Below are 19272 nucleotides of genomic sequence, written 5' to 3'. Positions count from 1 at the left end.
TGAAGAATAGCTAACCTGTTTCCCCACAATGGCTGCACCATTTTACATTCCCACCAGCAGTGTACGAAGGTTCATAGTTCTCCACCGTCTCATCAACACTTATGCTTGTCTTTTTTTTTTGAGACAGAATTTCGCTCTTGTCACCCAGGCTAGAGTGCAATGGTGCGATCACAGCTCACTGCAACCTCCCTGCCTTCCGGGTTCAAGCAATTCTCCTGCCTCAGCCTCCTGAGTAGCTGGGATTGCAGGTGCCTGCCACCATGCCCGGCTAATTTTTGTATTTTAGTAGAGACGGGGTTTCGCCATGTTGGCTAGGCTGGTCTCGAACTCCTGACCTCAGGTGATCTGCCCACCTCGGTCTCTCAAAGTGCTGGGATTACAGGCGTCACGCCTGGCCTGTCTTTGATTATAACCATTTAGTGGGTGTGAAATGATATCTCGGCCGGGCGCGGTGGCTCAAGCCTGTAATCCCAGCACTTTGGGAGGCTGAGACGGGCGGATCACGAGGTCAGGAGATCGAGACCACCCTGGCTAAAACAGTGAAACCCCGTCTCTACTAAAAAAATACGAAAAACTAGCCAGGCGAGGTGGCGGGTGCCTGTAGTTCCAGCTACTTGGGAGGCTGAGACAGTAGAATGGCGTAAACCGGGAGGTGGAGCTTGCAGTGAGCTGAGATCCGGCCACTGCACTCCAGCCTGGGTAACAGAGTGAGACTCTGTCTCAACAAAAAAAAAAAAACAAAAAAAAAACAAAAGAAATGATATCTCATTGTGGTTTTGATCTGCATTTCCCTAATGGCTAACGATGTTGAGCATCATGTGCTTATAGACCATTTGCGTATCTTCTTTCATGTGCTTCTTTCATAGGGAAGAATTTGTTGCTTGAGTTGATAGTAAATAATTTCAGTAGAACAAGTTGTCCTACTATCTAGAACATCTCTACGGTTGGCAGCCACTGTGAGGCAGTGTAGGGCAGTTTAAAGAGCATGGAGGAGCTACCATCTATTCATCAAACATTTTGCAGTGTCTATCCCTCAAGGCAGAGACTAGTCCTAGTCTAGTATGTCTCTTCCCCATCCCTACCACTTACAGCCTAGGCTATTACAACATAGTGTGATAAGTACAGTAAGATAGTAGCGCACACTCTGTCTCTCATAAAGTTCACACATAGTTCTTACCATGTGCCTTCACATATGTTAACTCATTTAATCTTAGAAGAATTCATTTAACTTCACAAGACAGTGAGGTAGGTACCTCATTACGAATAAAGAAACCGAGGCTCAGAAAGTTCAAATGATTTGCCCAAGGAACGTAACTACTAAGTGGTCGAGCGGAGATTTGAACCCAGGTAGTTCATGGCCATAATCTATGGTCTGTAGTCCACCCGCGTATGTGATAGAAGAAAGGTAAGTAGCTTTGAAAGCACAGAGAAGGCTTAACCATATGTTTGTGTGTCTGTGTCAGAGGATAGGTTAGGATGGAATCCTGGGATGGCAGGGATAAGACCCAAGGATGACTAAAATTCAGCAGGGAGGAGCTCAGGGGTGTGTCTGCAGACCTTAAGGTCCAGGCTTGTCTTTTGATGAATATTGTTATGTGCCTACCACATACCTTTTTGGGTATACAGAGTTGTAGATGCTCTAGCACAGTAGTGTTTAAACTGCATATACTTCCGAATCATGTTGAGAGCTTGTTATACGGTTTCCGATTCAGTAACTCTGAGATAGGGCCCAAGAATTTGCTTTTCTGACAAGTTCCCAGCTGATGCTACTGGTCTGAGGACCACACCTTGAGAACCATTGCTCTAAAACAGGGGTGCTGAAATGGGACATCAATTTACAAAAATAAATAAATAAATAAAACACGGGTCCCTACCCCTGGGCCATGGACCTGTTGTGGTCTGTGGCCTGTTAGGAACTGGGCTGCATAGGCAGAGGTGAACAGCAGGTTAGCGAGCAAAGCTTCATCTGTATTTACAGTCTCTCCCCATTGCTCACATCAAGGCCTGAGCTCAGCCTCCTGTCAGATCAGCAGGGGCATTAGATTCTCATAACAACATGAACCCTATTGTGAACTGCACATGTGAGGGATCTAGGTTGTGAGCTCCTTATGAGACTCTAATGCCTGATGATCTGTTGCTGTCTCCCATCACCCCCAGATGGGACCATCTAGTTGCAGGAAAACAAGCTCAGGGCTCTCACTGATTCTACATTACGGTGAGTTGTATAATTATTTCATTATATATTATGGGGTAATGATAATGAAAATAAAGTGCACAATAAATGTAATGTATCTGAATAATCCCAAAACCATCCCCCTACCCCGGTCATGGAAAAATTGAATTCCTTTCATGAAACTGGTCCTTGGGGCCAAAAAGGTTGGGGACCACTGCTCTAAAAGAATCACAGACTCAGCCGGGCACGGTGGCTCACGCCTGTAGTCCCACCACTTTGGGAGGCCGAGGCGGGCAGATCACCCGAGGTCAGGAGTTCGAGACCAGCCTGACCAACATGGAGAAACCCTGTCCCTACTAAAAAGACAAAAAATTATCCAGGTGTAGTGGTGCATGCCTCTAATCCCAGCTACTTGGGAGGCTGAGGCAGGAGAATTGCTTGAACCTGGGAGGTGGAGGTTACGGTGAGCCGAGATTGCGTCATTGCACTACAGCCTGGACAACAAGACCTAAACTCCGTCTCAAAAACTAACTAAAGAAATGAAAGAATCATGAACTCATTACCAGGGGTTAACTTCATTTTACATATTCATTCATTTATTCATTTTTTTTTTTTTTTTTTTTTTGAGGCAGCATCTCGCTCTGTCACCCAGGCTGGAATGCAGTGATGCAGTCTGACATCACTGCAGCCTCTGCTTCCTGGGTTCAAGCAATTCTTGTGCCTCAGCCTCCTGAGTAGCTGGGATTACAGGCGTGCACCACCACACCTGGCTAGTTTCTGTATGTTTAGTAGAGACAGGGTTTCGCCAGCTTGGCCAAGCTAGAATTCATTTATTCATCCAACAAATGTTTACTGAGTGTCAACTCTTGCAGGTGCTGCAGATGTAACAGTGAATAAAACAGAAATCTCTGCCCTCCTGGAGCTTACATACTAGTGAGAGCACAGGCATGCTCTTAAGTTATATGGTAAACTAGAAGTTGGTGAGGGCTATGGAGAAAAAGCAGTGGGAATGAGGGGTGGGAGGAGGGGCGACAGGTCCAGAAAGGTGAGAGGACAGTGGCCACCCAGCTAATATAACTGACCTCCAGATTCTGGACTGGGTGCTCTCATGCCTCACACAAAGCAGCCAGCGTGCAGTGAGTGCCTTATGAGTAGTATGCATAGATACCTCTACCCATTCCAGGGAGGGAAGGATTTCTTGCTGAAGCCATAGGAAAGGCTTTGAGGAGGAGCTGATGCTTGAGTTGGGCCTTGAGCGTGGGTGGGATTTTATTCCTTGAAGCGGGGAGTGTGTTTAAGAGAGTGGATAGGGTGGACCAGGGTCTGGGCCTGAGCAGTGCATGCTCAAGGAACAGTGAGAGGCCCCAATATTTGGGTCAGGAGGTGGGGGACCCAGCACTGGAATGGTATGGGAGAACCAGTCCATTGGAGGCCCGAGTGGCTGGGCTGGGTGTTGTGGACTTTGGTATTTTTTTTTTTCATCCCATAGATTCAAGTTGCCCTGAATATATGCTTCTGTTCAGAATCTTGTGAAGGGAAGGTTTTTGTTCAGAGGAATAAGGGGACTGAGGTGCTCAGTGGATGGACTGATAGTGTAAGTAGAAGTTCTAGAGATCAGCCTCATTGGGGCTTCGTTTTACACAGGGATTCATCCAGCTTCTAACATTCCAGGTGCTGGGATACAGCAGAGGATAAAGCTGACAAAAATCCCTGCCCTCAAGTCAGGGTTGGGGCAAACAGAAGCCCGTTCCTGCAGACTTAAGCAGAAAGGAGTGGGAATTTATTGGAAGGATCGCCAATTACTTGTGAGGGTCCGGAATCATGGACTGAGGTGACTTTTTGCCTTTTCCCAAGGGGTTGCAAACGGGGCTTCATTCTCTCCCACGAGAAAAAGAGTGTTCCAGCAAGCTTCCCATGCTGCACACATGACCTCTGGGATCCACCACCAATGCCGACAAGCTGGACTGTCTCACAGGTTTCCAGGAAATAATCTGATGGGTCCTGCTTGGGGCAGGTGTCCACCCTATTGGGTGTTAAATCACATCGGCCTAAGTGGGGGCCCAGGCTCACCCTTTCAGCAGGACTGGTCCTCAGGGAAGAGCCAGTGGGCTGGGCAGCAGCCAGGATGGAGTCAGGGGGGCCTGATGGGAACAGTGGTGTCAGAGCAACTGGCCAGGTCAGGACATGCTAACTTTGGAGTTGTTTAGAGTGTGACTCTGCATCGCAGCTCTTTCTATGGAGAAGGGGAGTGCTGAAAGGGAGGCTGCTACTGTGCGTTAGCCCTGTGCGTTTCTGCTAACTAGGGGAAGATCCTAGCCACTTCTCGCTGCGGTCTCCTGAGGCCATTGGCAGCTGGCCAAGCACCCCTGGTGAAGACTTATTATCAGGGCTTTGAATTTTCATTTGTGGGTCATTGCAAGCAATTACACATTTATATGAACAATTTAATTTGGCTGTATGGTATTTTATTGGGCTAAGCCCTGTGAAAAATGGGAATCATCTATAGGGATCTGACATTTTAATTTGTGCAGTTGCTTAAAAACAAAAATCCACAACAGCAATGGATTTTGCTTTGCTTTGCAAAGTTTTTCATTTAATGATGTTTTAATGGGCCAAAGCCCATCCAAGCCAACAGCTCATGTTTCAGGGTCCGATTTTCCGAGGAGCTATGAATGGAGGCGTTCTCTCTCATTTCTTCTCTGCTCCACATGCTCCCTCTCTCCTCCCTCATCTCCTCTCCCTTCCTCCTCTGCAGTGTTCTCACACTTTCCCGTCTGGATAGTTTGCTGGTTCATTAACTGCTTTTCTTTTCTCCCTGGCATCTCTCATTAGCTACTGGTAGAGATGGTTATTTGAGGGAAATAGTCTTGGGCAAAGGGTCTAGAAAGCCCAGAGTCCCCTTTGGGAGTGAATGTGTGGAGAGGGAGGTGGGAGGCAGAAAAGCCAGACTCTGCTTCCCTGCTTTCAAGTCTGCAGTAAGATCCAGTCTCAGTGGTGAAACTCAGCCAGCAGAGGGGATGAGTCCCAGTTGGGAGCTAGGCGGCCAGTGAGGAGGTGAGTTTCAGTCCCATTCGTGAAGGGTGGTGGCAGGACCACAGTCCAAACGTGAAGCAGGTCCCCTGTGAGTCAGCCATCTGAGTTGGCCCAAGTGAGACAGGACCAACTTTGAGGCCCCCAGAAGGTAGTTCCCATGCCCAGTGGACTTGTTCTTCCTTACTTTGCCTCCCTTCTGTTATAGGTTCTCAAAATATGGCAGTCTTTTTTTCTTTCTTTTTGAGACAGGGTCTCACTCTGTTTCCCAGGCTGGAGTGCAGTGGTGCTCACTGCAACCTCTGCCTCCTGAGTTCAAGCAATTCTCATGCCTCAGCCACCCGAGTAGCTAGGATCACAGGCATGTGCCACCACACCTGGCTAATTTTTGTATTTTTGGTAGAGAGAAGGTTTTGCCATGTTGCCCGGGCTGGTCTCGAACTCGTGAGCTCAAGTGATCCACCCGCCTCGGCCTCCCAAAGTGCTGGGATTACCACTTGAGCCACCATGCCCAGCCTGCCATTTGTCCTTTTAAAAGTTTGTTCTTATTGCAGATTTAAACCTACATTTAGAAGCCCCATTATGCCTTAAGAATATAGCCATGGGAGCCGGGCACGTTGGCTCACGCCTATAATCCCAGCACTTTGGGAGGCCGAGGCGGGTGGATCACCAGGTCAGGAGTTCAAGACCAGCCTGACCAACATGGTGAAACCCCGTCTCTACTAAAAATACAAAAATTAGCTGGGTGTGGTGGCGTGCACCTGTAATCCCAGCTTCTAGGGAGGTTGAGTCAGGAGAATTGCTTGAACATGAGAGGCAGAGGTTGCAGTGAGCCAAGATCATGCCACTGCACTCCAGCCTGGGTGACAGTGAGATGCTGTCTCAAAAAAAAAAAAAAAAAAAAGGAAGAATATAGCCATGAGGATAGTTATTTATCTCAAGTAATGTGTCACCAATAAAACGTGAGCTTCTATGTAGACAGTTTAGTGAATTGACTCTGATGTCTCTTGTCTTAGTGGTCCTTGGGTTAATAATTTTAAAGAGCATCATCAGAGGGTGCTACAGACACCTTTCCCATCACCCCCCTGGGGCAGTGATGGAAGGGGACAAAAATAAGCTGGTGGAGAGTAAAGGAGGTTGTTGGATGTGCTAGGTGGTTTCCCTTTGCCTTTCTAGGTCCACCCTCCACCTGTTCCCTTTGCTTTCTGCTCTGGGAGACTGACCTGTATGGACTACATGTGCATAGTATGGAGTGCATTAATGACCCTTTGTCTTCTGGCTTTGGTTGGGTTCAGCCAATGGGACATTGTAATAGACCATTCTTGTGTCCCTGGAAAGAAATACCCGAGGCTGGGTAATTTGTAGGAAAAGAGGTTTAATTGGCTCGCAGTTCTGCAGGCTGTACAGGAAGCAGGGCATGCTGGCGGCAGCTTCGAGTGAGGACCTCAGGAGATTTACGGTCATGGCAGAAGGGAAAACGGGAGCAGACGTCTCACACGGCAAGAGCGGTAGCAAGAGAGAGAGAGTGGGAGGTGCCACACACTTTTAAACAAGCAGGTCTATGAACCCATTCATCACCAAGGGGATGGCGCTAAGGCCTCCCACCAGGCCCCACCTCCAACACTGGGGATTACATTTCAACATGAGATTTGGCATGGACACAGATCCAAACCCTATCAGGTATCAGATGTTCAGAGGGAGGGAAGAGAGTGAGGTGAAGGTATTTATTCCTCTGGCTTCCTGTCTGTAGGGTCACCATGGATTGTGGCCCTAAACCAAAGGGCCCACTTCCTGTCAGATAGCCCCTAGCTGCCCTCTCTGTCTCTGTCATTCAAGCTCGGGTGTGATAGCAGCATTCCCTACCCAGCCACAGAGGGACTCTCCCTTGTGTTTTGCTGTGTTCTGTACACACCTTTGCACACAGCCACTTTATTATTATTAAAAAAAACCATAAAATTTGCCATTTTAATCATTTTGAACTGTATAATAGTGTTAGCTATATGCACACTGTTGTACAATATATCTCTAGAATTTTTCCATCTTGCAAAATTGAAACTTTATGCCCATTGAACAACTTCTCTGCCTTTTTCCCTCTTCATTGTCCCCTGATAACAACATTCCACTTTCTGTTTCTATGAGTTTGACTACTTTAGATACCTCATATAATTTGTGGAATCAAGCAGTATTTGTCTTTCTCTGACTGGCTTGTTTCACTTTATGTAATGTCCTCAAGGTTCATCCATATTGTAGCATGGGATAGGATTTCCTTCCTTTTTAAGGCTGAATAATATTTCATTGTGTGTATATGCCACATTTTTAAAATCCATTTATTTGTTTATGGACATTTAGGTTACTTCTAGCTTTTGGCTATTGTAAATTGTGCTGAGGTAAACATGTGTGTGCAAATATCTGAGTTGTTTTGTTTTTGTTTTAGTTTAGACAGAGTGGTTTTTTTTGTTTGTTTGTTTGTTTTGTTTTTTGAGACAGAGTTTCACTCTTATTGCCTGGACTGGAGTGTAATAGTGAGATCTCAGCTCATTGCAACCTCCGCCTCTCAGGTTCAAGTGATTCTCCTGCCTCAGCCTCCTAAGTAGCTGGGATTACAGGCACCCATCCCTACGCCCGGCTGATTTTTATATTTTTAGTAGAGACAGGGTTTCTCCATGTTGGTCAGGCTGGTTTCTAACTCCCGACCTCAGGTGATCCACCCACCTCGGCCTCCCAAAGTGTTGGGATTATAGGCATGAGCCACTGCGCCCGGCTCAGATAGAGTCTTTTGTTCTGTTGTCCAGGGTTGAGTACAGTGGCGTGATCACAGCTTACTGCAGCCTTGATCTCCTGGGCTTAAGCGATCCTCTCACTTCAACCTCCCAAGTACCTGGGACTGCAGTACCTGTGCACCACCACACATGGCTAATGTTTGTGTATTTGTAGAGATGGAGTTTCACCAGGTTGCTTAGGCTGTTCTTGAACTCTTAGGCTCAAGCTTCAACCTTGGATTACAGGCATGAGCCACTGCATCCGGCCTGATTCTGTTTTCAGTTCTTTTGGGTATACACCAAGAGACAGGAGTGCTAGATCACACAGTACTTCTATTTTTGATTTTTTGGAGAGCCTACAGGCCATTTTCTAGAGCAAGTACAACATTTTGTATTCCCATCAAAGTGCACAAAGATTCCGATTTCTCCCATATCCTCTCCATCACTTTTTATTTTCCAATTTTTTGATAGTGGCCATCCTAACAAGTGTGTGTGAGGTAATATTGCATTGTGGTTTTCTTTTTCTTTCTTTTTTTTTTTGAGACAGAGTTTCACTTTTGTCACCCAGGCTGGAGTGCAATGGCGTGATCTCAGCTCACTGCAACCTCTGCCTTCCAGGTTCAAGTGATTTTCCTTCTTCAGCCCCCCGAGTAGCTGGGACTACAGGCATATGACACCATGCCTGGCTAATTTTTGTACTTTTAGTAGAGATGGGGTTTTCCCATGTTGGCCAGGCTGGTCTTCAACTCCTGACCTCAGGTGATCCACCCACGTCAGTCTCCCAAAGTGCTGGGATTACAGGCACGAGCCACCATGCCTGGCCTGCATTGTGGTTTTTGATTTGCATTTCTCTGCTGTTTAGTGATGTGGAGCATCTTTTCATATGCTTGTAGGCCATGTGTATATCTTCTTTGGAGAAATATTCATTCAATCCCTTTGCTCATTTTAAAATTGGGTTATTTTGTTGAGTTTTGGGAGTTCTTTATATATTCTAGATATTAATCCCTTATCATATATGAGGTTTGCAAACATTTTCTCCCATTTTTTAGGTTGCTTTTTTACTCTGTTGATTGTTTTCTTTGCTGCTCAGAGTTTTAAAGTTTGACAAAGTCCCCTTTGTCTGTTTTTGTTTTTGTTACCTGTGCTTTTGGTGTCGTATCCAATACAGTGTTATGATACTTTTCCATTGTGTTTTTTCCTAGTGTTATAGTTTTGGATCTTATATTTATGTATTTAATCCATTTTGAATTGATTGTTTCCTGTGGTATAAAGTAAGAATCCAACTTTATTCTTTTGCATGTGGAGATCCAATTTTCCCAGCACCGTTTATTGAAGAGACCGTCCTTTACCCACTGTGTAGCCTTAGCCCTTGTCAAAGATCATTTGACCATATAGGCAAAAGTTTATTTCTGGGCTATTTTGATCTGTTGGTTTATATGTCTGTATTTGGGCCAGTACCATGCTGCCTTGATTACAATAGCTTCATAATAGGTTTCAAAATCAGGAAGTGTGAGGCCTCCAGCTTTGTTCTTCTTTCTCAGGATTGTTTTGGCTATTTAGAGTCCTTCAAGATTCTAAGGCTAGGCACTGTGGCTCACACCTGTAACCCCAGCACTTTGGGAGGCTGAGGCGGTCTGATCCTGAGGTCAGGAGTTCCAGACCAGCCTGGCCAACATGGTGAAACCCTGTCTCTACTAAAAATACAAAAATTAGCCGGGCATGGTGGCAGATGCCTGTAATCCCAGCTACTCGGGAGGCTGAGGCAGAATTGCTTGAACCTGGGAGGCGGAAGTTGCAGTGAGTTGAGATGGCACCACCGAACTCTAGCCTGGGCGACAGAGTGAGACTCTATCTCAAAAAAAAAAATTCCATATGAATTTTAGTTTAGTTTTTTGTTTTGTTTTGTTTTGTTTTCTATTTCTGCAAAAAATGCCACTGGGATTTTGGTAGGAATTCCATTGAATCATTGCTTTGGTTAAGTGGGAGACATCTTAGCCATATTATAGTTTCCAAATCATGACAAGAAATGTCTTTCCATTATGTTGGTCCTCTTTAATATTCTTTTTTTTTCTCCTCCCCCCCTCCCTCCCCGCCCCTCCCTCACACCCTCATCTCTCCTCCTTTCCTTTCTTTCATCTCGCTCTGTCGCCCAGGATGGAGTGAAGTGGTGCAATCTCAACTCACCGCAATCTCCACCTCCAAGGTTCAAGCGATTCTCCTGTCTCAGCCTCCCGAGTAGCTGGGATTACAGGCATATGCCACCATGCCTGGCTAATTTTTGTATTTTTAGTAGAGACAGGTTTCACCATGTTGTCCAGGCTGATTTCAAACTCCTGACCACAGGTGATCTGCCTGCCTTGGCCTCCCAAATTGCTGGGATTACATGCATGAGCCACTGCGCCTGGCCCTCTTTAATTTCTTTCAGCAATGTTTTTCTAGTTTCCTCCTTTTGCCTCCTTGGTTAGGTTTAATCCTAAGTATTTCATTCTTCTTGATGCTATTGTAAATAGGATTGTTTTGTTCATTTCCTTTTTTAAGATTGTTCATTATTAGTGTATAGAAATGCAGCTGATTTTGAGGTGTTGATTTTGTATCCTGCAACTTTGCCAAATTTGTTTATTAATTTTTTTTTCCCCCCACAGAACCATGAAGTCCAATGTTTATTAGTTTTAACAGCTTTTTCTATGGACTCTTACAGGATTTTCTATATATAAAGTTATTTCGTTTGTTAAAAGAGATATTTTTACTTCTTCCTTTCCAATTTCTGTGCCATGTAGTTCTTTGTCTTGCTTAATTGCTGTAGCTAGGAGTTCTAGGACCATGCTGAACAAAAGTGTTGAAAGCAAGCATCTTTTCCTTGTCCCCAATCACAGGGAAAACCTTTCAGTTTTCACCATTGATTATGATCTCAGCTGTGCATAACCCCATTATTAAACTTTCCTGGAACAACTTCGTTTGGGTGTGTCATCTGTTTCCTGCGGGCCCCTGGATGAGATGCCTGTAAAAGGTGTAAATAAGCCAGATCCCAAGACAGGTTGTATAAATGCTTATTCCAGAGTGTGCAGAAATAATTTTCATGACCAGTTCTGGGCTTGATGCTGCCCATGAGTTTGTGCCAGTTGTGCTGATCAGAATAAATTTGTTCAGAACAACTTTATTTTTGCAGATGGTCAGAATTTTAAGCAATAGATAAGACTGGTCTTGCATTGTTAGCCTCTTGTATAAATGTATACCTTTTTAATGTATAAATGCATACATTTTCTTTCAGAAAGGTTTTTTGGTTTTTAGCACTTTGGTGCTTAACTGTTCACAGTGGTTAGGCAACATCAAATGAAGAAGTTAATACCGTGAGGCGACACCTGTTTCTTTCTTCCTTTCTTTCTTTCCTTTGTTTCCTTTCTTTCTTTCCAGGATCTCACTCTGTCACCCAGAGTGGTGTGCCCAGGGTATGATCTTGGCTCAGTGCAGCCTCCGCCTCCCAGGTTCAAGTGATCCTCCCAACTCAGCCTCCTGAGTAGCTGGGACCACATGCGCATACCACCATGCTCAGCTAATTTTTTGTATTTTTAGTAGAGATAGGATTTCACAATGTTGCCCAAGCTGGGCAACAACTATTTCTATACACCTCGAGGGAGGCCCTGACCCTGGAGTGTGAGAGTCAGATGGTCCTAGATTCTCACTTTTTTCCCTCCTCATGTTTAATTTCATGAGCTTGGGAAATTTTGTAACCTGCAAAGAGTCTGAGTATCATAGCACCCACCTTAAAGTATTGTATGAGGATTAAATGGTGTAGTATATATTGAAGAGCTTAGTCTGCTACTGTGCCCAACAATAATAAATACTCTGTAAATGGTAGTTAGTATTAAAAAGTTTTGTTAAATTTGGGAAGTATATTCAGGTTCTGTGAATGAAAAAAAATATTTTTAAAGTATGCCGGTGCATTGTTGCTGTTTCTGTGTGTTCTGTGCTTGGGAATCTTTGAAGTCTTGCTTTCTGGCCCATTATTATAATAAATCTGCCAGTTTGATGATGGCTTAGTGGCAGGGTGAGTCCCCAGCCAAGTGTAATTCAAGAGCGGGCATTCCAGGGGGTGGGGATTGGGGCCCCGGAGGTAGAGGGTGGAGGTGTAAAGCTGACTTGGGCACAAAACTGGCCATGTGCTTTTGTCCTCTGGCTTGTTGGCCTGTACTTGAAATCTTGCTTTCTGTTCACTGACCTTGAAGAAAGGAAACCTATTAAAATAGGCTGTAAAACTAGGAGGAGAAAGAGAAGAGGGCCAGGTCTCAGGAAGCTGCCCTGAGGGGAGTGGTGAGGTGGACTCTTTTGCTAGCCCAAACTGTTCATTAGGGAAAGAGAGGAAAAAGTGAAAGTATTTTGCAAAATAAAGGGTGACACATTCTCATGAAATAAATCCCAGCAACTCTTAACATTTTATTACATAAGTAATTACATGATCATTTTGAAAAGTAGGATAATTAAAGAGAAAACAAATTCAGTCACCTGAAGTCCTCTACCTGTAGATAATAGATAAGATTTCATGTATTGCCTTGTGGATTTTTTCAAATGCATCTATATATGTAAGTTGAAAATGGGGTGATTTTAGACTGTGTTAACCTGTTTCCTTTCTGTTTCCTTTCCCACCCCCCACCCTTTTTGAGACAGAGTTTCACTCTGTCACCCAGGCTGGATGTCAATGCAGTGGCATCGTCTCAGCTCACTGCAACCTTCACCTCCCAGGTTCAAGCAATATTTGTGCCTCAGGCTCTCAAGTAGCTGGGACTACAGGTGCACACCACCACGCCCTGCTAATTTTGTGTTTTTAGTAGAGATGGCGTTTCACCATGTTGGCCAGGCTGCTCTCAAACTCCTGACCTCAAGTGATCCACCCTCCTTGGCCTCCCAAAGTGCTGGGATTACAGGCATGAGCCACCACACCTGGCATTGTAACCTGCCCTTTACTCATATTGTATATATCCCTCCATGTCAGTGAGTAAAAATCTGTTGTTTTAAAATGCCATAGAGCATTGTATTTTATGTCTTCTGAAACTCTGTGGGTCTCTATCAGTTTATAAGGTACTTACTTATAGGCAAAGTCCATGCCTTGTACTTTATATCCCCCAAAGCACCTGGCACAGTCCCCTAATAGGCAAACCCCTGTTGATTGCTAGATTTGACATTGAAGAAGATAAAGGTGTGAGTCACAGCCATGATTTCCTTATTTATCTTTTGATCTAAGGCCATTGCCTGTCAGCCTTTAAAACATGTATATTAGTGATCGTAAGACTACATCATACTTTCTATTACCTGTGATAATTATAGCAATATTGGCATAGCACTTAGGTTTTCAGAGCATTTTTCACGTTGTTATACAGATCCTGGGAAGGCTGTTACTATTTCTTGCATTTTGCAGTGGAGGAAACTGAGGTTAAGAGAGTTTAAGTATGTTTTATGCTCTTACCATGCTGCCTCTGTGTTTAACTTAGCTGGATGACTTTAAAAAATATCAAGTGTGGGCTTTGCAGACGCTGCCGCCGAGGAAGGTCCTGTACTACTAGCCATGGTCAACCCTACCGTGTTCTTCGACATTGCGCGCACGTGCTCACTTCGAGCTGTTTGCAGACACAGCTTCCACACAAGACAGAAAAATTCCTCGTGCGTTCTCGACGCACCTGCGAAAAAGATTGCTGATTAATAAGGATTCCCCGGTTCACGATGATATATATTCCACGTTTGATGTGTCTCAGGGTGGTGACTGTCCAACGCGCCATATGGACCCATATGCACCTCGGTGTCCAAAGGTCACATCTTGTGGGCGCGCAGAGAAATATTTGAATATTGATTGTCGCTGGAACTAAACAATCTTTACAAGAACTTCATCCTAAGCCATACAGGTCCCTAAGCACCCTGTACATTGGCAAAATTCTGGACGTCAAAAACAAATGTTCCTAGTTTTTATACATCTTCTACTGCGAATAAGCTGAGACTGGAATTATGGCTGGGCAGACATGTGGGTCTTGCGAAGTGAACAGGCATGAATATTCTGCTCCGTATTGGGCCTTCTGGGTCCACCTTATGGCTAATGACCAGCAACAGAACGTATGTCACCCTGCTGACTGTGTATAACGAATATATTTGCCTTATGTGTTATTACTTAACCACAACGTATTCTCTTTCTCTAGCTCAGGAGATCACCCTCCCTCAAAAACTTTTCAACATTATCATTTGCCTGACTCCATGTGCTAAATGGAATCTCACTGCTCGCAGTGCTCGCAGTATCCTAGAATCTTTGTGCTCTCGCTGCAGTTCAAGGGTTCCATGTTTTCCTTGTTCTCTCCCATGCCTAGCTGGATTGCAGAGTTAAGTTTATGATTATGAAATAAAAACTAAATAACAACAACAAAAAAATCAAGTGTGTGTGTGTGTGTGTGTGTGTGTGTGTGAACTTAGGCCATTAGTATCTATGATGTTGCTTTTGGGTACCAATGATACAGAAAATGAAGTAAAGTTTATTTTTTATTTTTTATTTTTTTTAGACAGAGTCTCGCTCTGTCGCCTAGGCTGGAGTGCAGTAGCACAATCTCGGCTCACTGCAATCTCCCTGCCTTCCGTGTTCAAGCAATTCTCCTGCCTCAGCCTCCTGCATTGCTGGGGCTACAAGCGTGTGCCACCAGGCCTGGCTAATTTTTTTGTATTTTTAGTAGAGATGGGGTTTCACCGTGTTGGCCAGGCTTATTTCAAACTGCTGACCTCAGGTGATCCACCCTCCTCGGCCTCCCAAAGTGCTGGGATTATAGGCGTGAGCCACTGTACCCGGCTGTAAAGTATTTTATTTTATTTTATGTTATTTTTTGAGACTCTGTCACTCAGGCTACAGTGCAGTGGTGCAATCATAGCTCACTGCAGCCTCAAACTCTTGGGCTCAAGCGGTCCTCCTGCCTCAGCTTCCGAAGTAGCTGGGACTATAGGCATGCACCACCACACCTGGCTAATTATATGTATTTATTTGTTTAGTAGAGAGTGGGCCTTACTTTGTTGCCCCGGCTAACTTCAACTTAACTCCTCTTGCCTTGGCCTTCCAAAGCCCTGGCATGACCACAGCCAACTCTTTCTTTTTGTGTGTGTGTGAAAGAATAGGTAATTATTTTGCAAAATCAGCTTAACACATTTTTTTTTTCTAGAGAGAGTTATGCTGATTGCTGGTAACATTCAAGATAGTCTGAAATTTCCAACCCCACAAGTACTGTCCAGTGGAGATGTTCCTGTATCAGTAACTCCTTGGCAGGCTTTTTGCTTTGCTGTGGCCACATTACATCTGTGGGCGCATTTTGACAGGTTGGTTTTTACTGAGGAAGGGACTATTTATACTTTTCTCTCTCTTTCCCTACCCTTCGGGTCTTCAGCTATGACAGAGACTCCACTTTCAACGTGTTTGTGGGAAAAGGGCAGCTGATCACAGGGATGGACCAGGCTCTTGTTGGGATGTGCGTAAACGAGAGACGTTTTGTGAAGATTCCCCCGAAGCTTGCCTACGGAAGTGAAGGAGTTTGTAAGCTTTTCTTCCTCGTTTATAAACACATCTGCAGAAACAATGAGAACACTTTTAGGATGTTAAGTCAAACAGACTAGAGAATCTTGGAAGCTTTTTAGATTGGGGGAAAATGAAAAGCAGTGAACTCATACACAGCTAAAATTTCCATCTTAGATTTGTTTCTTCTAGATGCGAAAGAAAGTGTCATTAACACAGATGTATTGAATGATACCCTCAATGAGAAGAAAACTGTTTTTTCTCTTCTTTCAATTTCATGTGGAGGAAAGAGGGAGGAAGAATGGGTCATTTTGGGATTGTAGAGCAGTGACTGCTTGAACCCTTTTGGCCCACATTCACCTTGGCAGCATCCTAGGTGTTTATTTATCTGGCCTGAAAGGCAGCAACTGTGAACTCAGTGTGAAATCTTTAATTTCTAGCTGGTGTGATCCCCCCCAATTCAGTGCTTCATTTTGATGTACTTCTGATGGATATTTGGAATTCTGAAGACCAGGTTGAGATTCACACCTATTTCAAGCCCCCGAGTTGCCCTCGGACCATCCAGGTGTCTGATTTTGTGAGGTACCACTACAACGGGACGTTCCTGGACGGAACTCTATTTGATTCGAGGTAAGTCCTGTCGTTCATGGAAGTATCAGTGAAATGTCCCACGCATAGTTGCTTCCTTCTGTCTTGCTTTTTATGCCGATGGGGACTCTTTTCAACTGTAACCAGTACCGAACTCATCTACTTAAGACTTTTGGTCAGTGTTGTATCTTCTCTGGTGCCAGAGTCAAAATTTTAACACATCTTAGAAACATTGAAGAGCAATGTTTATCTAACTTAACAGTATTTTGAGATCTCATCATTAAGTGGAAGGCTCTATTTGTTTTTTTTTTTTTGAGATGGAGTCTCATCCTGTCACCCAGTCTGGTGTGCAGTGGCACGATCTTGGCTCACTGCAACCTCTACCTCCTGGGTTCAAGCGATTCTCCTGCCTCAGCCTCCCAAGTAGCTGGGGCAACAGGTGCGCACCACCACGCCAAGCTAATTTTTTGTATTTTTAGTAGAGACAGGGTTTCACCATATTAGCCAGGATGGTCTCGATCTCCTGACCTCATGATCTGCCTGCCTTGGCCTCCCAAAGTGCTGGGATTACAGGCGTGAGCCACCGTGCCCAGCCGTGAAAGCCTCTATTTCTCAGGAGGCTTATGCATGTTTTGGTTCATTTTTATAGTTTTCCCATGGAAGCAGGAGGGGAAAGATGAACGTGTATGAAGCTATGGAGCGGCATGGGGCCACGCCAGAGATCTGGGAACCCTTTGCAATTTCTTCTCATTAGAGCGTATTTGATTAGTGGAATAGCTGGCCTGTTTTTGTCTATCACTGGTATAAATGCTTGCTTTTTATTTCTTTCTAAACTTGAGGACATTTGCCCTGAGTTTGGGGGCAAAGATCCATAAGCGCCTATCTCTAGGGATGGGTATGGGATCATTGTTCAGCTGATATTTGGGTAACAAAAACTGTACTGAGAGATGAGTTGGAAACATTCTCATGGTGTGGAACTTTTTCCCTTTCTCATTGGCTTTCAGTCACAATCGCATGAAAACATATGACACATATGTGGGGATTGGCTGGCTGATTCCTGGAATGGATAAAGGGCTACTGGGGATGTGTGTGGGTGAGAAGCGCATCATCACCATTCCTCCTTTTCTGGCCTATGGAGAGGATGGAGATGGTAAGTCCTTCTCCTTCTTGGAGCCACTCTCTCCTATCCTTATTTTTATTGCAGTGGTTAATTCAATTATCACCACATGAAACCCACTACACCTTTCGGTCTAGACCTACACTGTCCAATATGGTAATCACTAGCTACATGTGGCTATTTATATTGAAATGGAAACAAGTTAAAATTAGCTAAAATTTAAAATTCAGTTCCTTAGTCGCACTGCTACATTTTAGGTACCTAATAGCCTCACGTTGCTGAGGGCCACCATACTGGACAGTACAAATACAGACCCAGATCATTTCCATCCCTCAGAAAGTTCTATTTGACAGTGCTAGTCTGGATTGTCTGCTGTCTGATAATTGAGTTGCAGAAATTTCCACTTACTTATGGTCATTGGCATTCATAAGTAATCTCTGCTCCTGCTGTACCTGCTATGGCCTTGGTCACCAACCTCTCTGGCTTTAACATTTGTGAAATGAGACTTGAACTAGACACTATAAAAGTTGCAGATATCAAGGTAGAAATTTAGCCATATAATATCAGAATTGCCAAATTTCCCCATTTGCACCTCTACAATGGGTTTTACCTATGACATTAACTCCACATGGACAAAAGCAAAGTGTAATGTTAGAAAACACATTAATTAGAAGCAGTGTCCTGTTTGTAGTTTTCCTGTGAAGGAAAACACATAATATTGACTGATAAATAGAATTTCTCAGGTACTCATGTTTGAATTTCAGGTGCGTTTAATCGTATTGACATGCTGACATGACATAGAGACCTGTAGGCGTTTACAAAGCAGATGGATACAGTGATGTGTTGATTAATAATGGGGATATGTTCTGAGAAAGGCATCATTAGGCAATTGCATTGTTGTGCAAATGCCATAGAGTGCACTTACACAATCCTAGGTGCTACAGCCCACTGCACACTTAGGCTGTATGGTGTAACCTGTTCTTCTAGCCTGCAAACCTGCACAGCATGTGTACTGTGTACTCATGTGTACTCACACACAGGTGAGCTACTGTAACACACTGACAAGAATTTGTGTATCTAAACATAGAAAAGGTACAGTAAAGACATGATATGATAATCTCATGGGACCACTCTCATGTATGTGGTCTATTGTTGTGTCTATATAAATGAGAACATGATGCTTCCTTTTTTTTGAGACGGAGTCTCACTCTGTCGCCCAGGCTGGAGTGCAGTGGCCGGATCTCAGATCACTGCAAGCTCCGCCTCCCGGGTTTATGCCATTCTCTTGCCTCAGCCTCCCGAGTAGCTGGAACTACAGGCGCCCACCACCTCGCCCGGCTAGTTTTTTGTATTTTTTTTAGTAGAGACGGGGTTTCACTGGGTTAGCCAGGATGGTCTCGATCTCCTGACCTCGTGATCCGCCCGTCTCGGCCTCCCAAAGTGCTGGGATTACAGGCTTGAGCCACCGTGCCCGGCCAATGATGCTTCTTAAGAAATTTACTGATAGTGATACCCAACTTACAATAGCCAATATGTTTTCGATGTTGTTTTCTGGCTCCGTGGAGCAGAGCAGGAAAAGGGAGCCTGAGGTGGTGGGGCTCAGCCTTCTCTCGTCTCTACCTCCATATATATATATATACACACACACACATACATACACACTCATATATATATATACTCATATACTCATATATATATATACTTTTTTATATATATACTTTTTTTTTTTTTTTTTTTGAGACAGAGTCTCACTCTGTTGCCCAGGCTGGAGTGCAGTGGTACAATTTCGGCTTACTGCAACCTCTAACTCCTGGATTCAGGAGATTCTCCTGCCTCAGCCTCCTGGGTAGCTTGGACTACAGGCGTATGCCACCATGCCTGGCAAATTTTTGTATTTTTAGTAGAGACAGTGTTTCGCCATGTTGGCCAGACTGGTCTTGAACTGCTGAGGTCAAGCCATCCACCTACCTCGGCCTCCCAAAGTGCTGGGATTACAGGTGTGAACCACTGTGCCTGGCTCACTTTTATATATTTTACATGCTGGGGATCTGCAGATGGTTTCTTTTTTTTTTTTTTTTTT

General features: G+C 44.4%; 1 protein-coding gene across 1 annotated transcript in view; it reads left to right on the top strand.

The window, feature by feature from the left end:
* The window catches only part of FKBP9 (FKBP prolyl isomerase 9), a 56112-nt gene that overhangs the window by 2286 nt on the left and 34554 nt on the right, over positions 1 to 19272 (top strand). Inside the window, exons 2-4 of the mRNA XM_017864656.1 lie at positions 15363 to 15508; positions 15928 to 16117; positions 17080 to 17225. Of these exons, the coding sequence (XP_017720145.1) occupies positions 15363 to 15508; positions 15928 to 16117; positions 17080 to 17225 (482 nt within the window). The remainder of the gene's footprint in view (positions 1 to 15362; positions 15509 to 15927; positions 16118 to 17079; positions 17226 to 19272) is intronic.

This window comes from Rhinopithecus bieti, unplaced genomic scaffold (genome assembly GCF_001698545.2).
Source record: "Rhinopithecus bieti isolate Rb0 unplaced genomic scaffold, ASM169854v2 scaffold_79104, whole genome shotgun sequence".
In the NCBI taxonomy this organism is placed as follows: Eukaryota; Metazoa; Chordata; class Mammalia; order Primates; family Cercopithecidae; genus Rhinopithecus; species Rhinopithecus bieti.
This window is presented reverse-complemented; position numbering and strand designations above follow the sequence as displayed.